The sequence below is a fragment of the Anguilla rostrata genome, chromosome 18 (assembly GCF_018555375.3).
Source record: "Anguilla rostrata isolate EN2019 chromosome 18, ASM1855537v3, whole genome shotgun sequence".
NCBI lineage: Eukaryota > Metazoa > Chordata > Actinopteri > Anguilliformes > Anguillidae > Anguilla > Anguilla rostrata.
Genome location: NC_057950.1, coordinates 14893759 through 14916896, shown reverse-complemented (window position 1 = coordinate 14916896; position 23138 = coordinate 14893759). Strand labels below are relative to the sequence as shown.

The 23138-nt window shown below is 40.6% G+C and overlaps 2 protein-coding genes across 5 annotated transcripts in view; both read left to right on the top strand.

The window, feature by feature from the left end:
• Nucleotides 1-3937, top strand: part of hpse2 (heparanase 2) — a 100982-nt gene extending 97045 nt beyond the window's left edge. For all 3 annotated transcript variants that reach the window (XM_064317224.1, XM_064317223.1, XM_064317225.1), the window contains exon 12: nucleotides 1653-3937. In XM_064317224.1, the coding sequence (XP_064173294.1) occupies nucleotides 1653-1815 (163 nt within the window). In that variant the 3' untranslated portion in view covers nucleotides 1816-3937. The remainder of the gene's footprint in view (nucleotides 1-1652) is intronic.
• Nucleotides 3938-10750: 6813 nt separating this feature from the next.
• Nucleotides 10751-23136, top strand: hps1 (HPS1 biogenesis of lysosomal organelles complex 3 subunit 1). Of its 2 annotated transcripts, none has more exons than XM_064317103.1 (18): nucleotides 10751-10937; nucleotides 11572-11688; nucleotides 12345-12479; nucleotides 12672-12814; nucleotides 13750-13858; nucleotides 14613-14773; nucleotides 15032-15131; nucleotides 15512-15581; nucleotides 16245-16306; nucleotides 16604-16771; nucleotides 17469-17648; nucleotides 17893-17972; nucleotides 18269-18400; nucleotides 18757-18825; nucleotides 19079-19220; nucleotides 20042-20155; nucleotides 20510-20592; nucleotides 20921-23136. In XM_064317103.1, the coding sequence occupies exons 2-18, from the start codon at nucleotides 11572-11574 to the stop codon at nucleotides 21081-21083; spliced, it is 2028 nt and encodes a 675-aa protein (XP_064173173.1). In that variant the 5' UTR covers nucleotides 10751-10937; the 3' UTR covers nucleotides 21084-23136. The 2 variants fall into 2 exon arrangements, with proteins under 2 accessions (XP_064173173.1, XP_064173174.1); XM_064317104.1 differs by lacking the exon at nucleotides 10751-10937 and adding an exon at nucleotides 10984-11178.
• Nucleotides 23137-23138: the final 2 nt, after the last annotated feature.

Genomic DNA, 23138 nt, shown 5'->3' with positions numbered 1-23138 from the left:
GGGGTGATGTTCCTGAGACCACTACATATGTTGAAAATTAATGTAAGATGGGGGAAGATTCTTACCCCAGGGGTAAGATTCATGTCAACACGTTTATTAAATATATCTGCTCTTTTTCATTTTGACATTTCATCTGGCTCATCATATTAGTGCAATCTGACTACATTTTTGTCATTGAAAAATTGACTTCTTTTTATTTAAAGCTGTATTTTTATAGTGTATACAGAGGATTCATAAGGAAAGATTTTTTTTTAATTTTGAGAGAGAATTCTCAGGTGAAAACAAAGTTTCATGATTTGGGCCAAAAAGTCCCTGGGATAATTTTCAGTCAAAATAAACCATAAGTATTTAGTTTGATTTTCTTGTGGATACAGTCGTAAAGACACATTAGACCCAGCAATGTATTTTTGCTCCCTGTCGGGGAAACATATATTGTACTATGCTGAACTCGGCATTACAAATCACACTCAATAAAAATGAAATTAATAATATTAAATAAAATTGAAAATATTTTCACTGCTATTTTTTTGTTTTGTTATCCAATTAAAATACTGGCTGTTGTAAGTGTAAACACCAGCTTTGACATGTTGTTAATAACCAAATATTTAAAATATAAAGTCTGTAAAAATTACCAGGTGGCAGTTTTTACCCCAGGGAGCTTCTTGCCCCAGATAGGGGAGCATATTGCTCAAATAATGGGGAACGAATCATTTATTTATTTTTTTGTGATACAAAAACAAAGTTTCCCACTGTTACAGTTTATTCTTCCTGAAAGCAAATTGGCTTTCAATTGTAAAAAAAAGTATTAACATTGTATAAATACTAAACTAAAATATGTTCTAATTTGGCAGTAAATTGACATTTTTCTTAAAGCAGTGTCTTCCCTATTTTACTCCATACCTAAAGAAATTTCTGGTCGCAAGAAATTATATTATAGATCAATGAAAACGATTGTAAAGTAATTTTACAGCTGAAATAATAACTGTTTGATAAACACAATATTTGTACAATATTTGGGTAAAAATGCATAAGTAAGCATATAGTACTGTGAAGTACTACAGAGTAGCACAGTACTGTGAAGACCTTGTGTAGCATTCGGTCCACCGGAGAAGCGGATTGGTCTCGGCTGCGCCGGCTGGTGTAGAGAGCACACGCTCCTGGGTTGTGTTAACGAATTCGCCCAGGGGTGTCATGCTTGCATGTGAAACCTTGTATCTTGAATATTATTCGTTTTTGTACCTGCTAGGAGTCGCTTCAAGTTTCCCCAAGTCCCCACTCCTCTTCTGTAAGCTTACATTACCTCACGTTGATCTTTCCCTCCTTCCATATTTATTTTCCAGTTTCTCTGACACAGTTCATCTGTGTTCAGGTTTATGTAACTCAATTTTTATGAGGGTCAAGGACATTCTGTACTTTAAAATGGAATTATACCCTTTCCCCGGTCCTGTGGATGTTCATACTTTGAAAATGGTCATTGCACAGTAAAATATGTGTTTTTCTTCTCAGAAATACCCTTACACCAGTATTCCACACAGCCAGGTTCAGATGGAGAGGCTGATTGGTTGAATGGAGAACTGTACTGTGCAGGCAGATTCAAATGGACGAGTTGATTGATTGAATGGAGAGCTGTATTCTTGTCCGTCTCTGTGCAGGTTTGTGCAGCTGAATGGGGAGCCTCTAGTCATGCTGGATGATGAGACGTTCCCTGAGCTGAAGCCACAGATGCTGCGCACCGGCCGGACGATAGCCCTGCCCCCCATGGCCATCGGCTTCTATGTCATAAAGAACATCAATGCCTATGCCTGCCGCCGATAACGCCATCCACACAGAGAAAGGCCTGCCCTTCATGCAAATCCAGGGCTGCACTGAGTACCTTTTCACTGTCCTGCTTCTCTCCGTAAATGTGTTTAAATGCATTTTGAAACATGGGCCAGTCTGGTGAATGTTTTCATTACATCCTGAGGTCGACAGTCACTTCCGCCTTATCCATTGTTTGCGGTAAATACAATCACAACCGGCCACTCCATTCTTTTTTTTTTGTTTTTAGTTTTTCTTTAAATTTAACCAGTCTGCTCAACTCCTCTGTGGCGCACCGCAGACAAAAAGCCGCAGATACCCATTTAACTGTGCCTCAGAAACAGCCATACTGTAACTCCCAGCTGAATGAAAGAGGCTGTTAAAGTGGATACTGCTCTTGCAGGATGCAAACCCTCCAAGCTGTTCAGTTTCCCAGTGTCCTCCAGAGGACCCTCTGGCAGGAGCAGAAGGGGACATCAGCCTGCAAAGAAAACCAGCAGCCACACTCGTCTTTTTTTTCTCAGCGCTGTACATCCCGGCTTTGTCTAGCACAACAGCTGTCACTTAAATTTTCAAGCCTTTTTAAATAATGATCATTTGCACCAAAATGATTATTTTTGATATGACACTGAAAACTATATTTTACTTTTTTTCCCCTCTCTCTTTGTGCAAAATGTTTCTTTACTTGTGGTGGACTGAGCTCTGCTTTCAAAGCGCAAAGCTGCAGTGTGGTCCCAGCCTAATGATGTTGCATCTGTTTAAGGACAGCATAATCGTATGTATACCACACAAAACTCAAACAGGGTGTTATGGGAGGTGGTCCTTGCTCCAAGGGTTGAAGTGAGCTGGTTTGACAGAAAACAGCTGATGACATCATAGGTCCTGAGTCATTCAGATGCAAAGTGAGGGAAAATTGCTCTGTGTGTATGTTGCAAACATAGATCAAATATAGTAAGGGAATTTAAATATTTGTATTTTCAAATGAATTGTATTATGTATTTGAAGTACGGACCACTGATTGGAGCCTGGAGATGGGAATTCTGCAGGCCTCAGGGGGGGTGTGGGGCATGGAATGTGGAAGAGAAGCCTGGGTACCCAGGACAAAGAGGACATCTGTCATTCTGTGATTTTTTTTCCTCAAATGCTGTAAATGTTTGGTTTTCCTAAATTATATTTCAGTCAAAAAAAGCTTTAAGAATATCTGTGTATATATCATATGTATGTGTATGTGCTAACCAGAGCTACACGGCTAATGAGGCCAGTTGTAACTCACTGTAATGACTGCTCTCGTTGTTACTCAGACCCAGAGTAACAGCCCCTGCTTATTTACTCGGTGCTGCTAGCTTTCGTTAAAGGGTACGTATGAAATGTTAAGTATAAATTGTTTTTGTACAGTTTTTTTCTAATGCATGTATCATCCTATTAAAATATGTATTGTATATAAAAGCATATAATAGATGGGAGATGCGTGCTTGAAATCTTTAATTTCATATATTTTTAATTTAAATAAATGTTTATGTTTATACAATAATTGTTTTGGGGGGACAGATGCATTATGTTATATTACAGGCATTTAACAGACACTATTATCCAGAGCGACTTACACTACTTTTTTGCTCGTAGTATCCATTTATCGAGCTGGATAAAAACTGACTTAAATCAGGTCAAGTACCTTACTCAAGGGAACAATGGCAGTATCCTACCCCAGAATAAAATATGTATTCTTTGTTACCAGCCTAGTTCCCTAACCATTATATTACACTACTGCTTGCTTTGAAACTTCTAAGCAATGGTGAAATTGATTCTACCCTTTTGAGAGAATTAAATTCCACTTCAAATTGTCTAACCTTTCAAATGAGGGTATATATGTATACAGCAAACTCCATTGTTATGGATTTTACTTTGAGCTGTCTGTCAGGGGGGAAGGGACAGCTTAATGCAGAGCTTTTGCATTCAAATGTGTTAAATGGTGAACATCCTTCTTTTCTGAATATTTTTATTGTTAATGTGGAGTTGTTCATATTTTCTGTTTCAAAGAACATTATTTTATTTTGGGAAATTTATGAGTGGACAATTATTTTTTGTAAAAATGTATACAGTCATAATAAAACATTTTCATGAATTTAAGTCTTTATCTTTACACGAGACCTTCAGTTTCATTTTTCCCATAAAGTGTACAGCAATAAATGAAAGCATGAGAGAAATCATAGGGAGTACGGGAAACTCAGAGAATGTTTCTGTATGTGAGTATGTTGAGGTGAGAACAATAAAGTGCACTCCACATTCTGACGGACAAATCATTCTACTTACGGTGAAATGAACAGGCGGGTCAGAGTTAGACGCTTAGATGTTTTTCCACTGGCCACCCAGGCCACCAGGTCGTTGAATTTGGTGGCCATAATCAAAATTTTGTGGATCAAGTTTCAGTTTTTTAATTCAGAACTTATTCATTCACATTTTGACAAATTCCAAAATTTTTCAATGAATGACCACTTCTTTGACAACAAGCAATGAGGTAATACATTTTTGCTGTGATTACAAGAGATTTAGAGATTCAAAATATATATATATATTTCATATGCTTGACAGTTCTGGAGATCATGGTCTGTTGTTTTATATTTTTGGCTTATGTACTGTAGAACTTAATGTAACATGGTTTGATTGGATTAGTATATTAATGTTTTGACCAATCAGAAGCCTTCTGATTTTCAGGAGTCTATGCGTAGTGTTGTATACATTGATAATACCACCAGAAAGCAATCATTAAGCATAAAACAAGCCAAATATAAAAATTCATAACCGCACTTGAACAACCTCAACACATTTCATTTTTCATGATTACATCACAAACTTTATCCACAGAAAATAGGCTCATTCTAGGGATTTGGCTTTATTCGTTGCTGGAAACGGTTGCTGAATTTCTCCAAAATGCATTCAAATACAGATTCAGTGCATATCAAGTTACTTTCAAACATATTTACAGCCCGGAAAAAATTATTTTAGATGACAGACTATATACAGTAGCTTAGCTAGAATACACAATCTGTGCATATGCACAAAGTTTGCAAAATTAACGTGAATTCTGATGTGATTTTATTATTTTTCTAATTTTGCATAGGCTTACCCTTCCTATGGCATATGGCAAAAATACTAAAGACAGCACTGCACTTGTACTTTATGGTCCTTCATGGAGCTATGGCAGTGGTGAAATTAAAATGCTCTCAAGACTTTCTGATATTCACAAACAAAAACATTCACACAAAATGCTACACATTCAAAGCACATTACATCTGCTGGCAGAAAAAGTAATCCATCTGTTATTTGCAAATATGAATGCTTGCCAGCTGAATCATAGACAAACAAATATGAATTACCACAACTTTTCAAAACATTTATCAATTTCCAAAACTTTGGGTCTCATCCAAATTGACAGTCATGGCACACAAATGCAGTCTGAGGTCAGAGATTTACATTTCAGGAATACTATACACATATGATTTCGTTAGTAGACATGCTTGTTTATTTAATGTCTGTTTGTGGAATGTTTTTGACAGAGAAAATTTGGTGTCCAACTCAGGCAATGAGTGCTGTATTTCTAGTGGCCGCCTTATAACCTTTTGTCATGGGCCAGGCTTAATGTCAATCTCTTGGGTTACAGGAGTAAGGATACAAGGGAGCCATTTTGGGGAGGGTGGTTACAGAAGAAGCATTTTGGGCAGTGCTGGTTTGGGAAAAGTGTTCTGGGGAGTGTGGATACAGGAGAGGTGTTTTAGGGAGTGGGGGTGTACGTGAGCGGATTAATGGGGAGTGGGGTTGCTGGAGCGGTACGTCGGAGCACATGTTCAGAGGGAGAGAAGTAAAGGATAAAAGGAGAGCACAATACTGTGATTTATACCTGCGCTGCAGCATAAAGCAGATCAGAAATAAACTGTGACAGTACGAGGCAATCAGAAACTCAAAGAGCAGGCTTTATGTCCCTTCAGTTTGAGAGAGAGCCTTCAAAGGGGCCGTCTGCTGGCCTGGTGCTGGGGTGGGGGCGGGAGAGCAGTCCATCCGGAAAGCCAAGGGTTGAGCTGGGGCCCAGCAGATGTTCCCGGCAGCTGCGCCCAGGCTTTGTTGTGGCTGGCGAAAGCATTGTCTTGTCAGGGCAATGTCATGAGGCCAGTGCTGATGAGAAACACTCGCGCATGTTGAGCCCCGCAGCTATGTTTCTGAAATTCCCAAAGTCTGGGCCCAGTCGGAGAGAGGGTAACCCACACCAGCCTCATCTCTGTGTCTCAGAAGAGAAACGGGTTCAAGGAGAGGCAGAGCAGGGATGGGAGGATGGGGGAGGGATCAAGGAGCAGAACCGAAAGATATGGCTCAACACAGTTTTAAGAAACTATATACGTATACTCAGTGGCCACTTTTTTAGGTACACCTGCTCACTAATGCAAATAGCCTGGTCTCCAAACAGCAGATTATATGGCTCAATATATAAGGCATGCAGGCAGGGTGAAGAGGTTTAGTTGTTGTTTGATCGAATATTAGAATGGACAAGATCTGTTATCTGAGTGACCTCAATGATGGTATAATTGTTGGTGCCATCCATGGTGGTTCCTGCATCTCAGAAACTTTTCACACATTACAGTCTCTACAGAGAATGGTGTGCTAACCAGAAAACACCCAGTGGGTGGCAGTTCTGTGGACGAGAACACCTTGTTAATGAGAGAGGACAGAGGAGAACAGGCAGACTCCTTCAAGATAGCAGAATGACAACAAATGTTCAAATAACAGCTGTTTCCAAAAATGGTGTGTAGAAGGACATCTGAATGCATCAAAACTTGAAGTGGACGGGCCACAGCAGCAGAAGATCATCCGGGTTCCATTCTTGTGAGCTAAGAACAAGAGGATGAGGCTACACTGGGCATGTCATCACCAAAATTGAATGAATGGATTGGAAGAACATTGCCTGGTCTGATAAATCTTGATTTCTGCTGTGACATGCAGATGGTAGGGTCAAAATTTGGCACAAACAGCATGAACCCATGGATTCATCCTGTGTCAATAGTGCAGGCTAGAATTGGTGGTGTAATTGTGTGTGGATTGTTTTCTTGGCACATGTTAGGCCCCTTAATACCAACTGACCATCATTTGAATGCCACAGCATGCTTAGGCATTGTTGCTGACCATGTCTATCTCTTTATGGCCTGAGTTGATCCTTTTTCAGCAGGATAATGCACCGAATGACAAAGCGCACATCCTCTCAATGTGATAAATAACCCACTAGTTTGTAATCTAGAGAGCCACTTGTCAAAATATTGGTTTTCAAATCAATATTTAAAAACCAGTATAGACATGTCAAAAAATGCATTTTGTCCAGAGGGCAGAACTGATTTTGTGTCTGTGATCGATTGTGTAATTATTGTTTTCACCTGCTCTTTGTCTAAGTATTTACATTGCCTCTGTGTCCTCCTTAGTAGCTCAGTCTTCACAACTTCTGTCTTGAGGTTGCTTGCTGTGATTTCTCAAGTTTCTCGTTGTTCAACTTTATAGTTCCAGTCATTTTGTAGTTTTCATTGTATCCTGGTTTATTCTTCACCTGTGTTTTAGTTCCTGTGTTTATTTTTCTTAATTAATCACCATTCACCATTTATGGTGAATGGTGGTCCCTGCCTTTTGTCTCTGCACTTGGGCCCACAGAAAGGTAGAAAATTGGTAATAAATACAAAAATTGTTACAATGATAAATCATAAAATGTATTATTTATCATTGTAACAATTTCCAATTTGCTACCAAATTCCTGCTGGATACCTGACATCAGAGACACTAATATTTCAAACTAAACAATAAATGTAAATGCTTTACATTTATTTTTTGGAGAAAATGTCATATTAATCAAGTTTTAATGGAACTGTATGTGTAATCTTAACTTTCAGGTTAACTAGTAATATTATTTCAGTAAAATATTATCAGTAAATGTTTCCCTATGCGATGGATTGGAACTGTCGAAAACATCAATGTGAGATTATTGCATAACCATGATAATCTCCATAAATGTTACTTATTTATATTCTTTACCATAAATTTAGTGCGTTTGCATAAATTAACCAATAAAATGTAATAACCAAAGCCATGATTATGAGTACATTGAACTGTCCTGGTCATTTTGTAGTTTGATTCAGTTGAAAGCGTACAGAGTTTATACACGTTGGCATAACATGCTTGCACTAATGAATTGTCTAAATTTATTTCCAGCCAAAGCCTGTGTTAAGACACAGGAGCTCAAAACATGCATCGTTTCATTCTGTTTTTTGTCATCGTTGCTTTACTTTTCTTGATTGTTGCTTGACTTTTCTTCAGACAATTAAGCAGTACTGTGCCTCAGTCTAGAGGTCTGCACAGAGTCAAGCTACCATTGCGTGACAAACTCTCCTTAACCATGATAACTGTAACCAAAGCTAGCGTGAAACTGTTTATATTCTGGGACCATTTAGAGCATGGCGGCTCTATTCCGCCTTCAGCCAAGATGGAGGATTTTGCGATGTTTACACAGTGTATACAGTAGTCGGCTCCAATATGGCTCGCATGCGTGTCACCCTGCCCTAAACTGATTGAGCAGATTAGCAAATGCCGAGCAATATTGGATTCTTGCAGCCATTATGGGCATTCTGACCAAAGTGGGATTCAAAAAGACATAAATATTTATTCAGAGATGGAAAGAGGATAATGCAAATGTTCTGTTTTAATCCAGGCATATCCAATCTATGGTCTTTTTGTGCTTAATATCTAATTGCATTACCCAGTTTTAGAAGTCCCTACTTAAGAAATGAACATTGGTTTCCATGACAATCCAGATGTGGATGATTAGATCTGTATACCACGTTGCCCATCAAGTTTAAGACTAAAGCAAGTGCAAGTAACAGCAAGTGTCAGCCAAAGAGCAACTTATCATATAACATGTTAACGCACCAATATAAAATACAATCTGCATGATTCTAACTATCAATCAAAAATATTTCTCTCAGTTTAATATTTTACTGGTCTTTATTATGGTTCATTGGTGTTGTATTGTTTTATTTTTACTGACATCCTCAGCACTAACATGTTAATTGATATTCCCAATTGATATTTCTCTGAATCAGTGCAGTATCTCTGGATCATTTAGACTTGTATCTTTATGTTAGCGTCATTGCTATGTGCATTTATAGGGCATTGAATAGCACTGAATTACTTTTTTTTAAAATGAATACATTATGGCATGTACTATTTTGTGTAACCCCTCTGTATGGAAGTAAATATGGCACTTAGAAAGTAGACAACCATTGCTGGGGTAACAAGCTCCACTCACCCTTCATGTCACAGATGGACTTGAGGTATTCAAGGCCCAGTAACCTAGACCCAGAAATATGAGAGGAGTAAGTATTCCTGTCATTTTCTGCAGCTCCAAAGCAAGGCTACTTGGCTGCCCAGTACATTATAAAAATAACAACAAGCCCATTTCAATTTTCAGTTCAATTCTATTTGTATAGCAGTTTTCAGGGTACAGTGTGTACAATAAATCCTGCTACTACTGTCAGCAGTCACATCATCAATAAAGACAAGTGAGCCAGTTCCAGTAGCAGCTATACATGCCCAAGCCACAACACTACTTCCATCATGTATCACAGATGGTGAGGAGTGCTTTGGAGCATCAGCAGTTCCTTTCTTTCTCCACACTTGCCTCTTTCCGTGTCTTTGCTGCAGGTTAATAGTCATCTCATCTGTCCAAGGGCATAACTTTAGTTTGCATATTGGGAGGGGTTGAAATAAATAGACCATGAGAACTGCAACTCTCTACAGAGGTCTGTGGGCATACCCCCTGAAATAATTTTTTAACAGCTGTGAAATTATAGTCTCCAGTGAATTCTATGGGGAAGATACTATAAATAAGGGGATTACTGATCAGTATATCCCTACACCAATCCCATAATGAAATCCCCATCTTTATTATATAAAATTATTTTTCTTATCATCATGTTATATTATTGGGCTGTTGGTTTTTGGTCAGTTTTGTAATATTGGAAGGTGTTGTAACCAATCTTGAATTGTGTTCAGCAAGCCCATGACACTTCAAAAAAAGGTTGTTGTAATTTTTCTTTGCCCTGACAAAAAAATCCCGTGTACTGTTGGATCTGTGTCCGTCTGTTTGTAGCTATACCCCCACGAACAATCCACCACACGTTTTGATAATCAAGGCTAGTGGTGGATGCACAGGCCTACACATTCAAAATGGCTGAAAAATCAATTAAAATAAAGCCATCTATGAATAATACCCTACGAGAAGGTGCATTTTGAACCAATTGGTGACCTCAATTTTAATGCAACAAAAGAGCATTACAGTACTCTAATTTTGAAGACATGGACAAGTTTTTTTCATGTAGTGCCGGAACTTTTCTAATTTTAGAAATATTACTCAAATGATGAAAAGAACCCCTAGAGTAGAGATGTTATTTATTTGCATTTTAAATGAGAGATCTGAATCAAAAGTAACACCAAGATCATAGATGACAGCAGTTGAAGCAACGGAGATTTAATCTAGGTATATCAGCTTGTATCTCAGGGACTTGCGTCTAACCACCATAATCTCCATTTTGTCAGAATTCAGCGAGAGAAAGTTGTGAGACATCCATTCTTCTATGTCTACAAGGCAGGTGTCTATCTTTGACAGTTGAAAGACAACATCCAGCTCAACTGAGTGCCGTCTGCATAGAGGTGGAAGTTAATGCCATGCTTATGAATAACTTAAGCATAATGCCCAAGCACATATTATTTTGCCTGTTTAGTAATATTGGGATGGCGAGGGCTGGTACCTCCCGTATACCCCATAAATGACGACCTTGATGCAGGTCTAATGATCTGTGGTTTAGGAAGCAATCTCTTTCTAGTTCTTATACAGTTCTGTGGTAGCAACTGTTGTATATGTCACGTGATCGCCAGGACACGTGACAGTTAGTCAACGGAAGTAAAGGGATGCTGTCCGTAAACTTGTAAATTAGTTTTGGACCCTGACAAAACTATTAGACAGTGTGAAGATATGTATTTTCACATATCTGCGTGTGTCAAGCCGATTACGAGAGACGAGATGAAATTACGCTAATCTGTCATCAGAAACGGAAAAGGTTAGAATTTACTGTTGTTCTACTGTATTTAGGGGGAACTAACTTGGCTAGCTTGTTTCGCTGTAGCGACCGGTTAGTTTAAGATGGCTTCTTACCTAAATTGCGTCAAGTTATTTATGCAAAAGTGGCCTGGTTAAACAAGTGCTAGTATTATTCGGCCGAAATAGCAATAGAACCATTTTTTTATAATTCCGAGAAGCAGAACCATCGATCAGTGAAAAAGCGGTGTGCAAAGACACGAGTAAGCTTGCTTTTTATAGCTCACGCGCTTCATCTTATGACTACAGAGTTAAGAAAAGAGCAGGCACAGATTATGAAATCCTTTCATCTGCAGGGCGATATTTCTAAAGAAATTTGGGTCACCGGAATTTGTGCGTGCCTCCAGCATGTACCATCTTAATCACAAATCAGATGCACAAATCTGAATAAATATATCAGACCACAGATCTCGCTGCTATATCTGCATACTATTCTCTTGTTGTACTGCAAAAGAAAATTAGGTTCTCGATATGATTTTCAAATTGGATTCACGCCGAAGACAGATTAGAATTTAAATTTATCGGGGATATCATACATGAGCTAGCTCTGCTCTTCAAAGAAGTTGTTTTGTGTTTGTGGTGTCTTGCTTCATCAGATGAAGTGCCTTCTGGTGGCCAGCGAGAGCGTGGACCTTCTGTTCTACTGGACAGACCGGGAGTTTGAACAGAATCTTCAGGAGCAGTATGGAGTGACTCACGAAGAAGGACATAAGGTGAATATTTCCTGCATTGCATATTTGTGGTTGGCCTTTTTGGTAACGTGAGAGCATCAGTGTGTAACCTATATCAGTGTGCACCCCACACACAGGTGAGCTCAAAAAGTTTATGGTACAAAATGTGGTGCCTAAATAACATTTGGGATTCTTCTCTATAAAAAATAAAAATCGCGGAAAATGCCTTGATGCGTTTGTCACAGCAAGTTTATGAAAGGAGGGGCTTAATTTGGCTGGCAAAGTGTATATTGCTGCTAGCATTACCTTACGATACATAGCGAGCTTAGCGAAAAGACTTGTCGGGCTATACCTCTTGTCTCGTTTTTCAGGATTTTTTTTTTGTTCTGAGTGTCAGCTGTCTTTCCGTATTTGGATATCCCCCTTTTTAATGATGTGTGAAAGTCAGGTTGTCTGAAACTGCCTGCTGATTGGCTGAACAAAAGACAATAATAATTGGAAAGGATTTTAACAAGGAACTCATGCTGAGTTGTTAGTATTAGTTTGGGGACAATGCTATGACTGTCAGTACCGCAGATATGTGAATCATAATTCATGGTTTTGGGTTAACCTTGGATTTAAACTTTGTTTGACTCAGTGCTTGGTATAGCTGAGCACTGTGGGACCACAAGCTCAATGGCTCCTTTTCACACTGACAGCCTCCTGCGTTTGAAGACCGCATCAGCACACAGTTTGCCCCCATAATCATCTCCTGCAGCAGCATGATCGACAAAATCGACGACTGCTACACCTCCTTCACCACGGAAAACAACCACATCTATGTCCTTCATCAGGTACCTTGCAGAAACCGATAGAACTTTGTCAAGAAGTGTGAGGTGGGTGAGTCAATATATTTGTGAGCTGGGTGAGAGTGAGCCAGCCTGTCCTGTCTGTGAGCTGGGTGTGTGAGCCAGCCTGTCCTGTCTGTGAGCTGCCTATCTCTGCACATGGCATGTGATCCTGATGTGCGCATTGCTGTGTTGCAGTTCGATGAGTGCCTGTACATAGCTGTGAATGGAGATGGAGATGAGAAGGATGAAGACCTGAGGAGGAAGATCTATGTGATGAAGAAGCTGATGGAAGTGCACTTTGGGGTAGTAACACTCAGCAGCACCCACCTGAGGAAAGAGTAGGTTCATTGTGCATTTATTATATAAAATAACTTTAATTGCCTGTTTGTGTTATGTGGTGAGGTGTTGATTTCAATGCCTGCCTGTGGACTGCAGGTATAAATGACCTGCATAGCTAAATCTGGTACAACTGACTCAAGTTGTACACACTTTGTTCAGTCAGTCAGTAAATCAATCAATCAAAAACATTTAGCCAATACGTTCAAATTTTATGCCTAATTTTCTTTTTTCCCAATTTGAAATGCTAATTCCATAGTTAATATCCTCCATTAAGCATTTTGCTACTTTTTCACTTTACTGTCCATCAGCTGAGCTGCTCAGTCATTGCAGTGAATTGTGGATTATTACCTGGCTTGAGGCTGCGGAACTTGACAGATATTCAGCTGGGTGTTTAATAGGATATTTCTATGTTTTCAGAGGTGAAGACTAGCTACCCATTTTCACCATGCCCCTCACATGTCCTAGTAAAGAGTTTAGCAGAGGGTCTAATTTCCCATTAACTAGTCTTGTTTGTTTACTTTTAAAGTGTCATGTTTGGGGAAACTTTCACTAGAATAAATGTAATAATCTGCTTGACAATAAATTTATATTATCCTTACAGTTACAAAATCAATCATCTGTACATGGGGGAGTTCTTGTTCTCTATCAGCTGTGATTTGGCATGGCGATACAAAATTCCTTTCAAACTTTTTTTCTTGAAAGCCATTTCATTTTTTTCTCTTGCCCCATGTGCCATAGAAATCATTGTCCATGGTGTTGGAGATGTTGCTGAAGTACTTTCTGAAGTACTTCCGTTACAGTGCCTAATCAGAAGAACAGTTTTGTTCAGCACAACCAGTCCACAAGTGGAACAAATAGCTAGAAGCACTATGGTAGCTGCTTGGAAGCAAGTAGCATGTAATTTATAGCGCACTAATCTCATCCGCACTTGTAGGCTCCGTCCCCAGGACACTGATCAGAGGAATCGCCTGTGGAAGAAACTGCAAGGCCTTCTGGGAACCTACAGTCAACTCAGGGAGCAGGACCAAAGCTTTCTAGTGGAGGTATGGTTCAGTGGCACAGAGAACACACTACTCGCTCTCTCTTTGCTGTTTAAAGGCATACTATGCAGGTTTTTTTTAGCCTTGCTGTGATCCTGTGTTTACAATCAGAAGTCTCCTCCTCTGTCTTTAACCCTGCCCACTCAATCTGAGTACCTCACCTAACATAGCTAGCTGGATAGCTCGAGGTAACGTCTGCTTGTCTTTTTGCTTCACTGTATCTGGGCTTCTTAGCTAGCAACCAAGCACACCCCTGAAATCTGATCCAAAACCAAGGCTCTGTAGGCACATCCACCTCTCCCCACACAGAAAAGAGCTGAACGCACAGAAAGGTTCAGAACACTTTTTAGAATAACAAATACAGGTAAAACAAATTTGGCATAAGTGCGTAAAGGGAGAGACTGCTGGTGCATCGTCGATATGCCTTAGCATGGTTATTTTATAATATTTTTAGGGTTAAACTCCTGCATAGTATACCTTTAAAGAGGTCAGAAGTATTTCAAATGCATATATATTGAATATGAATTGGTATGTATTTCATTTGAAATGTTTTGCTTTTTTCTGCCTAGTTTATACATCCGTGCCATCTGCAAAAGGACCACCATTTTGATTGTAGTTTATGGATCTTTTTTGAAGAGTATGTTATAACAAAATACATTTTAGTGGATATTTTGCCCCAAGTTGATTCCATTTACACTTCACCCCCTCTGTTGCTTTCTTTGTCATCTCAGTTCCTCTCTGTCTGTTTCTGTTCCAGGCAGTGGAGAGACTGATTCACCCCACCCTCTGTGAGCAGTGCATCGAGTTCTTGGAGAGACGACTGGTCCATCAGATCAACAACAGCGTGGAGCGTGCTGGGGAGGAAGTTCTGCACGCCTTCATCCTGGTGCACACAAAACTGCTGGCCTTCTACTCCAGGTAGTGTGCCCTCCAGCAGGAGGCGCTGTTGCCCAACACTGCCAGCTGTTTTCTTTTTTCCTACTGACATTCCCAGAAGTTTTATCTTTTTTTATTATTAATGTAGACAGGAGCTTTATTGCTGAATGTTCTGTCCTGCCATTGGCTGTTGGAGAGTACAAAAGCTGTTCGTGCTTGTGACATAGCCAAAGCTCTCTGCCTGTGGGTGGAAAAAAAAGTTGGGAAAAATCGCACCTTTGTGTTTTCCTCCCTCCACAGCCGTAATGCCAGCACACTCACTTCCTCTGACCTACTGGCCCTGATCCTGATGGTGCAGAACCGCTATCCTAGCAGTGAGCTTGAAGACCAGCTGTCTGAGGTAGGGCAGGTCAGGTAGTGCCTACAGACCCCCCTCATGTGCCAACTCAGTTCCTCATTAACATTAACTTTCTCTTTGTATGTCACTTTGGCACAAAATGAGTATGTACTAGTCCATACCCTATATATAAGAAAACCTGTATGCTTTTCTTATTTTCTTATTGTAGCTTTTATTTATTGTATGCTGATTGTCTTGTATTTTATCAAAATGATGACATCTGAAAAAATAAGAAAAACAAATCATTGAATTGGAACCCCAAAAATATTTTGTTTCTCACACATTTGTGGGATACATTAAAGAGCAAGTTGAGTGTTTGTAAACTTTATTGTACAAAAAAACCCACCAGCAGTCCCCAACATTAAATCATTTTTGTTGCTTAGCATGAGGAGAACACTTTGGTGCCAGAGGTCTTCTACACTCCAGAACCTTCCCCCACTTCTGGGGCTTCAGGTAGGCCAGTGTACTAAACCATGGAAACAATTCCCAGCTTCCTAAATATTAAATCTCTGCAAAGGTACAGCGATTTTTAATTCATTCAAAAATATTTTCCATAATATGAAACTCCACAGCATCACATGTGCTTTGATTGGGCCAATACTTTTGGGCTGATGTCTTGATGTGAGTGTCAATACATCTACCAGTTTTCATCATTATAATTAAAAGTGTTTTGGGAAAAAATAATGTTAAATAATGTTTTGGCATTCTTATGAATCAACCTGAGTAACCTGACAAGAGCGTGACATCTTATTTTCAAATATTCCTTCAAATTAAGCGCTTTCTCTTAATTTTTGTATCTTTTCATTGTTATTTTTTTTTACTGTAGTGTCCTCTTCTTCTGTACTCTTAGTTTCTTTATTTCTTGTATGTTGATGCACTGCATATCAGGGCACGAAGTGTTCTGATCAGTCTAGGATCAGAGTTCAGTATCCCAACATTATCCCTTGTACTCTAGGCTGAAACAGTAAAACTGTTCTGAGATCTGGGGCTGAATTTATAAAGTGTCTTAGAGTAGTAGATCTAGGATCAAATTTCCCTTTCCATATCCAGACCTTATCTGTTATGATCTGAAAGACAAGACTGATCCTGGGCCCCTTGTGTGTTCTCTCTTTGTAGGGGCAAGCAGTGGAGAGGAGAGCCAGACTCCAATCTTCCAGTTTGTTGATCCAGATATTCAAGTGTGTTCAGCTCCAATCATGTTTTATTATATAAATAATAAATATATGAATATATGTTACCATAAAGAATGCAGGCACAGATATGAGTAGGCGGAAGATGCTTTATGTACAGCTCAGCGAGGAGAACGGTGGGTGACAGATTGACCAGGGGGGCCAGGGGAGTCAACTGAAACCCTCTCATCCCCAGAGCCAATCGTGCACTGCCCTTCAGGACTGACAGACACAGTTCAGATTCCAAATGAGAATGTATTACTGTAATAGAACTTGGTGAATAATTTTTGGTCACACTGATTTCAGATGGCAGAGGACAGCCTCCACACCCTGGAGGTCCCACCCCCTGATCCCGCAAACCCCTCTAGAGTCTTTCTGGAGGCCACCATCAAAGAAGGCTTCTGCCCCATGATGCCTCACAACATGTATTCCCTGCAGCTGTGGCCAGGCATCACGCTGGTGCTGCTGACTAAGGTCTGGCTTTATTCATGCTTGTGCTTTTCTTTGCATACACTGTACACAGCCAATCAAATATTGTAGATTTGATGAAAAATGTAAACGGTACCATTGAAAGTTTAGTCGGATTAATGGCATATTCTGAATTCAAATGGAATGTCTTGGTACTTGCAGTATAGGATCCACAAGGTGGCAGCAATTAGCCATTGTTATGTATGCAGTGACAGCTCATGACCAGGAATTACTATGTTCTACTGTCATTTTTACAGTTTACAGAGATACATTATATTCAGAATTATCTTTTTATTTCTGAATGAACCTCTAAATGTAGTGGGAAATATTTTAATCTCACTGTTAAGTCTCAAGCCAAATACATTTGGAGTGTCCCTTTTAAACACTGATCCCTTCTCTGTTACCCTCTGTGCTTTCTACCTGTCTGAATAAAGCAACCAGACAAAATCTGAAATACTGCCTCATCTGCATTTACTCCCTTGGGGATTAATAGCAAGCTGGGTGCAGTTCCTTTGGCAGCCATTTCTGTTTATTTGTTTATGTACACTACCTTTTCACACTTTGCTAATATTGGCGAAGGTTAGTGGCAAGCATAAGCTAACGGAAAAAGTTTGAACATGTTTCCAAGTGTATGTGGATGTTTGTGAACAGTGGCCTTGTCGAATGCAGCTGATGTCTTTACTCCCTGTCTCTGTACCCTCAGATCCCCAACAGTCAGGTGGCCATATCAGTCTACTACTTCCTGGACACATTGGCCAGTCTGGAGAAGAAGCTGAGTGAGGGGGTGGAGGGATCTAGTGCCCCCCGCAGTCCTCTGCCTCTCCACGACCTCCGCAGCAAGATGGACAAGTTCATCCGCGCCCTGAGTGTTAGTGATGCGCAGGTCAGTGGGGTCAAGGGTCAAAGATGACAATTCTAGAGACAGCAGTCTTCCTCCAAAGATTTATTTATTACTAAATATCAATTTATATATGACATGAAATGTGTTCTTTTGGTGCCACAATCCAGGTACACATAGCATACTGAATACAGGCAGAATACGTCTATGTGTAATTTGGAGTTGAAATTTGTGAAAATATTCCCATTACAAACTGCCTTACAAACTTTATACACTTCTTCCTTTAAAGCTGGTTTCACAGCTGCAGAGCACCTGGGCAGAGTTCAAACACAAGGCCTTCTCCCGGGGAGGTCCTGGGGTCAGTAAAGAGTGAGTACAGTTTCAGCCCTGTTTCTCCCAGAGTACTATGGTCACCAGCATCTGAGGAGGCAGGATTCAGTTCCAGAGGCCCTTCCAAAGCCTGGGATTGGCTGTAGAAAGCACTGACATGCACTAATTCACCCACTGCTAACACAGCTATGGGCATGTATGTGTATCAGTGCTGTGTCAGAAAAAAAGAAAGCTCACTGGCATACAGAACCCCAGTGAGAGGAGCATTGTGTGTCGGTGCCTGCGTGCTGGTTCACTGTGTGTGCGAGCAGCGTAACGGCCCCTGTGCCCTGCAGGTTGCTGCCCTGCTGCCGGAACATGAAGATGCAGCTGTGTGGGCTGTTCAGGCAGTGCTTTGTCCTGAAGAGCACAGAGAACTTGCAGCGCCTGGCGCCCAGTCTGCAGGAGCGGTCTCTGGCTCTTGTGCAGTACGTATGCGCTTATGTGTTTTGGGTACTATTTGCATGGGTCTGGAGAGGGAAGAAAAACAAATGTATGTAAATAAAAATGCACGCATTGCATCCATGATCAATCACTAAACCCCCCTAGTCCACCAGCCACTTCCCCCCTAGTCCATTGGCCACTTTCCTTTCAGCACAATTTGCTAATTAAGCACTGAATAAAAGTATTTTGTTGACAAAATAAATTAATCGTCGTGATAAATAATCGTGATCACATGCAGCCCTACTGATATTATGAAAACACCGGTACTGATTATGAAAGCGCTCATACACTGTCAGTCCTAAGGGAGCCAGTAAATCTCCTTTGTCCCTCACTACTATAGGGAAAAGCTGGTGGACTGGAAGGACTTCCTGCTGGTGAAGAGTAAGAGGAACATCACCATGGTGTCATATCCTGTCTGGGGCGATCCTGTGGCAGAAGGGATTGCAGGGAAAAGGGTTTAAGATGGTCAAGCAAAGCGGGTTGACCATGTGCATTGCTTGACCGTGGCCCATAATACATTGACCATGCTGCTATGTAAATTGTGTCTAGAAACATGTTCCTCGCTGTAGGGCTTTTCTATTTCTCTTCTGTATAAGCCTTTCTTGCACTCTACTGTATTTAGAGTTTTTGGGATGTGTCTTCCTTAATGCTATTTTCACATACCTGGAAGAGTTTCCTGGGCTGATTCACTTCATCTACGTAGACCGCACTGCTGGGCAAATGATTGCTCCTTCCTTTAACGTTACGGACCATTCCACCTCAGAACTGGGGAAGGGGCCCCTGGCACACTTCATCAAGAGTAAGGTGAGACGAACGCAAAGACGATGCGGCACAAGGTCATGTTCGCTTGCAAGTCAATGGATATCAGCATCTGCTAGTTGTAGTCAGATTATAGTCCACCTGGGATCTCACTAGACATGTGCTGATACCGAACAACCTGAAATACATGAATGTGAATAATCAAGCAGGTTTTTTGAGACTTGAAACCTGAACTAGTTCATAAAATGAGCCAATCTGGAATAATAACTTCCAAAATGTTTATTTTATGAATCCTTTATTTTATCAGGAAGGTCCCATTGAGATCTTATACAGAGTGATGCACATGAGTGGAGAACATCATTGTATCTCTCAGGAATAAGAAATGTGATACGCCAATGCACAGAAGCTCATTAATAATCAACAAGTAAAATTAACCTAACAAACAAGAATTTTTACTGTTAATTAATAAATTTCCACAAGATGGATATTCTATCTTTACATAGATATGATTGTCATTACTCAAAGGAAGAAAGAAAAGAGAAGGTTATATAGAGGGGGTCACAGGAGCTATGGTGCAGCCTGAAGAGGTTTGGGCAGAGTTTCCACTTCTGCCTGCAGTGGGAATCTCATTCCACCACCTGGGGGTGGGCAGAACTGACAGATGTGACGTGGACGTGCAGGTTCAGAAATTATGGATGACTCCCAATCGCTTTCATCGTGAATTGATTTGCTCAAATGTAATCCATGTCGTATTCAGGTTGGACAGGAGGGGGAAGTGGTGTTTCACATTTTCAGCAAGCAAGGTGAGCAGGGCATTATTCCATCTGCAGCTTTAGACAGCCCCCATGTTCCTGTCCTTCCTGTAGGTCTGGAGTCTGGTGGGCACAGCACGGCACTACATGCAAAAGGGCTACTCCACTGCCACCTTCCGAGATGGAGACTATTACTTCTGCTACTTCCTGTGGTTTGAGAATGAGACGGTATGTGGCATCCCCTTCATCTGTGCTACTGGTGTGCTGGTGTTTTCTGAAGTAATTCTGTCAACCAGGCTATTGTAAGTTTGAATATGCAGCCTGTTAAGATCTTTTTTTTCCTATTTTGGACTAGTATCCTGTACTCTTAAATAAGTCCTTATTTCTTTAGAAATATATAGGGTACCAACGATGTTTAGGTATAATTTAAAATGTTAAATGTACAATAGGACCTATATGGATAAAATGTATTAAACAAATAACTTTGGTTAAGTACAACATTTTGCGGAACAAACAATTGTATTGTCTTGTCAGGCAGTGCTGTGCTGTATAATGACTAATGCAGTTTCACTGTCCCACCAGGGCTACAAGCTGGATGTAATAGACCTTCCTCTTCTCCCAGATGACTCCGCACCCATCGGAATGCTAGCATGGGATTACTACAGGTACTGAGATGCTAAATGCCAACAGTACTGATTGCACAGTATGTCAATTTTGTTCTAAAGAGAAGAACCAGACTTTAATATAAAGAGGATGTAAATAATATCTTATAGGCCACATAGGTTTTCTTACAACATTTTTTTCCCCTTTACTCCAAATTTGGCATAGCCAATCATGTTCTTATAGCTGCCTTGTCGCTAAACCATTCTTTACATTATAGTGTAATCTTAGTACTGTATTGAATCTGTACTGCACCCTGTGAGGTACTGGGTGGAACCCATATTGAAAGCTCTGTCAGAACTCTCACAGGCCCATGTTGAACTCTGTTGACAGGAAGCTGCTGAGGTACTACAGTAAGTACCACAATGGTGAGGTGGTGAAGTGCTATGAGCTGCTGACCATGCACTTGGGGGTGATTCCCAGCGACTACGTCCTGCAGCACTGCTGCCAGTTGGCCCGCAAGCTGTGGGAACCGTCCCGAATCCCACTGCTCTGATACCGCCTCCGGCCTACAGCCATACCTCCTACATCCTCCTGCTCTGATACAGCCTCTGGACTGCAGCCCCAACTCCTACATCTGCCTTCTTACGTGGGAATATCACCTGTTTTATGTATTTTTTTATCCTGCCATGGCCACATCAGTTCAGGAGAGCACACATGAAATGTGCTTAGAAACACAGCTAGCCACTGTGTCTTTTAAATTCTGCAGTGCTGTGGTTACTGCACCAGAGGACTGGACAGCAAGCACAGGCAGATTGTACTGACCAGAGGAGGAGCTACTGAGCCTTGTGCTTTGGCAGTACCCTGGTAGTGAAACCTTGCCTCCCTGGACAACAGTAGGGCCAGTAATGTATCTCCCTGCGAGACATCCAGCCACAGAAGGCACTAGCACTGTCGTGTATTCAATCAAAACTTGGGCGCCTGGGACCATCATTTTAGACTCATTGCATATAAACCTAGTCCTACCCAAATGGCATGTTAAGCAGGCCTCTTTTATAGCATCGGTCTGAAAAGCAGTCTGTGTCAGCAGTGAACCAGTTGCTAGCCACTGTTGAAGAACCACATCCAAGTGAACCCAACTCAATGCTATCGTTTCACTGCGGCGTGTCTCCCAATGGAGTTTTTAATGCTGCCTGCTAGCAGATCTTCAATTACTGTCATAAAGATGCTAAATGGCTACCTCACTTAAACAACAGTACTGTTCAACTCTTTGATAAATGCAGCTGCAGTTGGTTGGAGTTGTCCTCATTGTTGATTTGGACTACTCTTGCTTTCTAGACGGACAAGTTCAGCCATGAGAACAGGCCTTGATCAGTTAAGTTGGGTACACTTGCATGGGGACAGTTGAATGATAGGTACCTTTTGATGAGGGTCAGGAACCATGTTCCTGATGGGCTCAGTCTTTCTCTGAATTTCATGCCAACTAAATCTTAATCATTTAATAAGCAATGACTTAACTAAGCCAGGATTACTGCTGATATAGATATGAACCTCCATGCACAGAATTCCACATTCCTGCGTGCCTGATGGTGCTGAATTTCCTCTAAGAAATGCAAGCAGTGTGTTTGTGTGTGCGCGCGCATGTGCGTGTGTGAATACATACCACTTCCATTTTTATTTTTGCACTTGTAGACAATGAGCTGTTGTAATGATGAATTCAATCTTAGAAGCAATATAACTTGGTACTGATTAGTAAATGCACTTTCTTTCCTGTAGCTGCCCTTATAAATTTGTTATGAATAGTACTGTCACTGGAAGCAGTCTTAGTGGGCTTCTTGAAAGCTGGAAAAGATGCATAATACAGTTTTTCTTTTCAGGTCAGCAGTCAGAATCGCAGCATGCTGACTTGCTGAGATTTTTTAAATCATGTTGGTCTAATGTTTCTTAAGATATTTTTCTCTCCAGTTTGAAATGCTCTACACTGGAGGACTGTGGCATTTCACAGTCCTCCAGTGCATTGGCAGGGCACAGGGTGGCGTGTGCATTCTCCTTTGAATGCACCAGAGAAATTGTCAGACTGCACATATGCCTGAGGAGGTGCTGTTGAGGCATGAGACATGGATATCCTGCCAACTGAAAACCTCCCTACCCAGGTGATGCTGTGACCAATCACGTTTTACAGCTATTTGCTATTTGAGTTTGCAATGACACATTCTGTCCTGTCCACAGAATGCATCACTGGGTCCTTTACTTAATGTGCAGCTTGGTAGCACCTGTCGGATATGTTTAATTGCTTAAAGTTCCAAGGTCTACATTCTAGTGTTTGCACTGGATAAGATCCTTTCTATAGCAGCTCTGTTAATGAGTCACCTCTCATTTCTTAAGTCAGTGTGCTGCACTTTGCGTACCACGGTACAATACATATATTGATTTGTTCAGTCTTGTTCCAGCTGTCTGCACAGTATTTTTTGAAGTGCATGCTTGCATTCCAGTGACAAAGACACTTGCACAACAGAAATGTATTAATACTATATCCACTGTAAAAGTCTATGGTATATTGCATAAATTCCTTAATATATAAAAATATATTAAATGTCTTTTTTGTACAGGC

Excerpts from the sequence above, each read along its gene's own strand:
- hps1 (XM_064317103.1), top strand. The coding sequence starts at position 11,572 with ATGAAGTGCCTTCTGGTGGCCAGCGAGAGCGTGGACCTTCTGTTCTAC. Across the intron at positions 15,132-15,511 it reads TTGAAGACCAGCTGTCTGAG|CATGAGGAGAACACTTTGGT; the intron begins GTAGGGCAGGTC and ends TTTGTTGCTTAG. Across the intron at positions 18,401-18,756 it reads CGGTCTCTGGCTCTTGTGCA|GGAAAAGCTGGTGGACTGGA; the intron begins GTACGTATGCGC and ends TCACTACTATAG.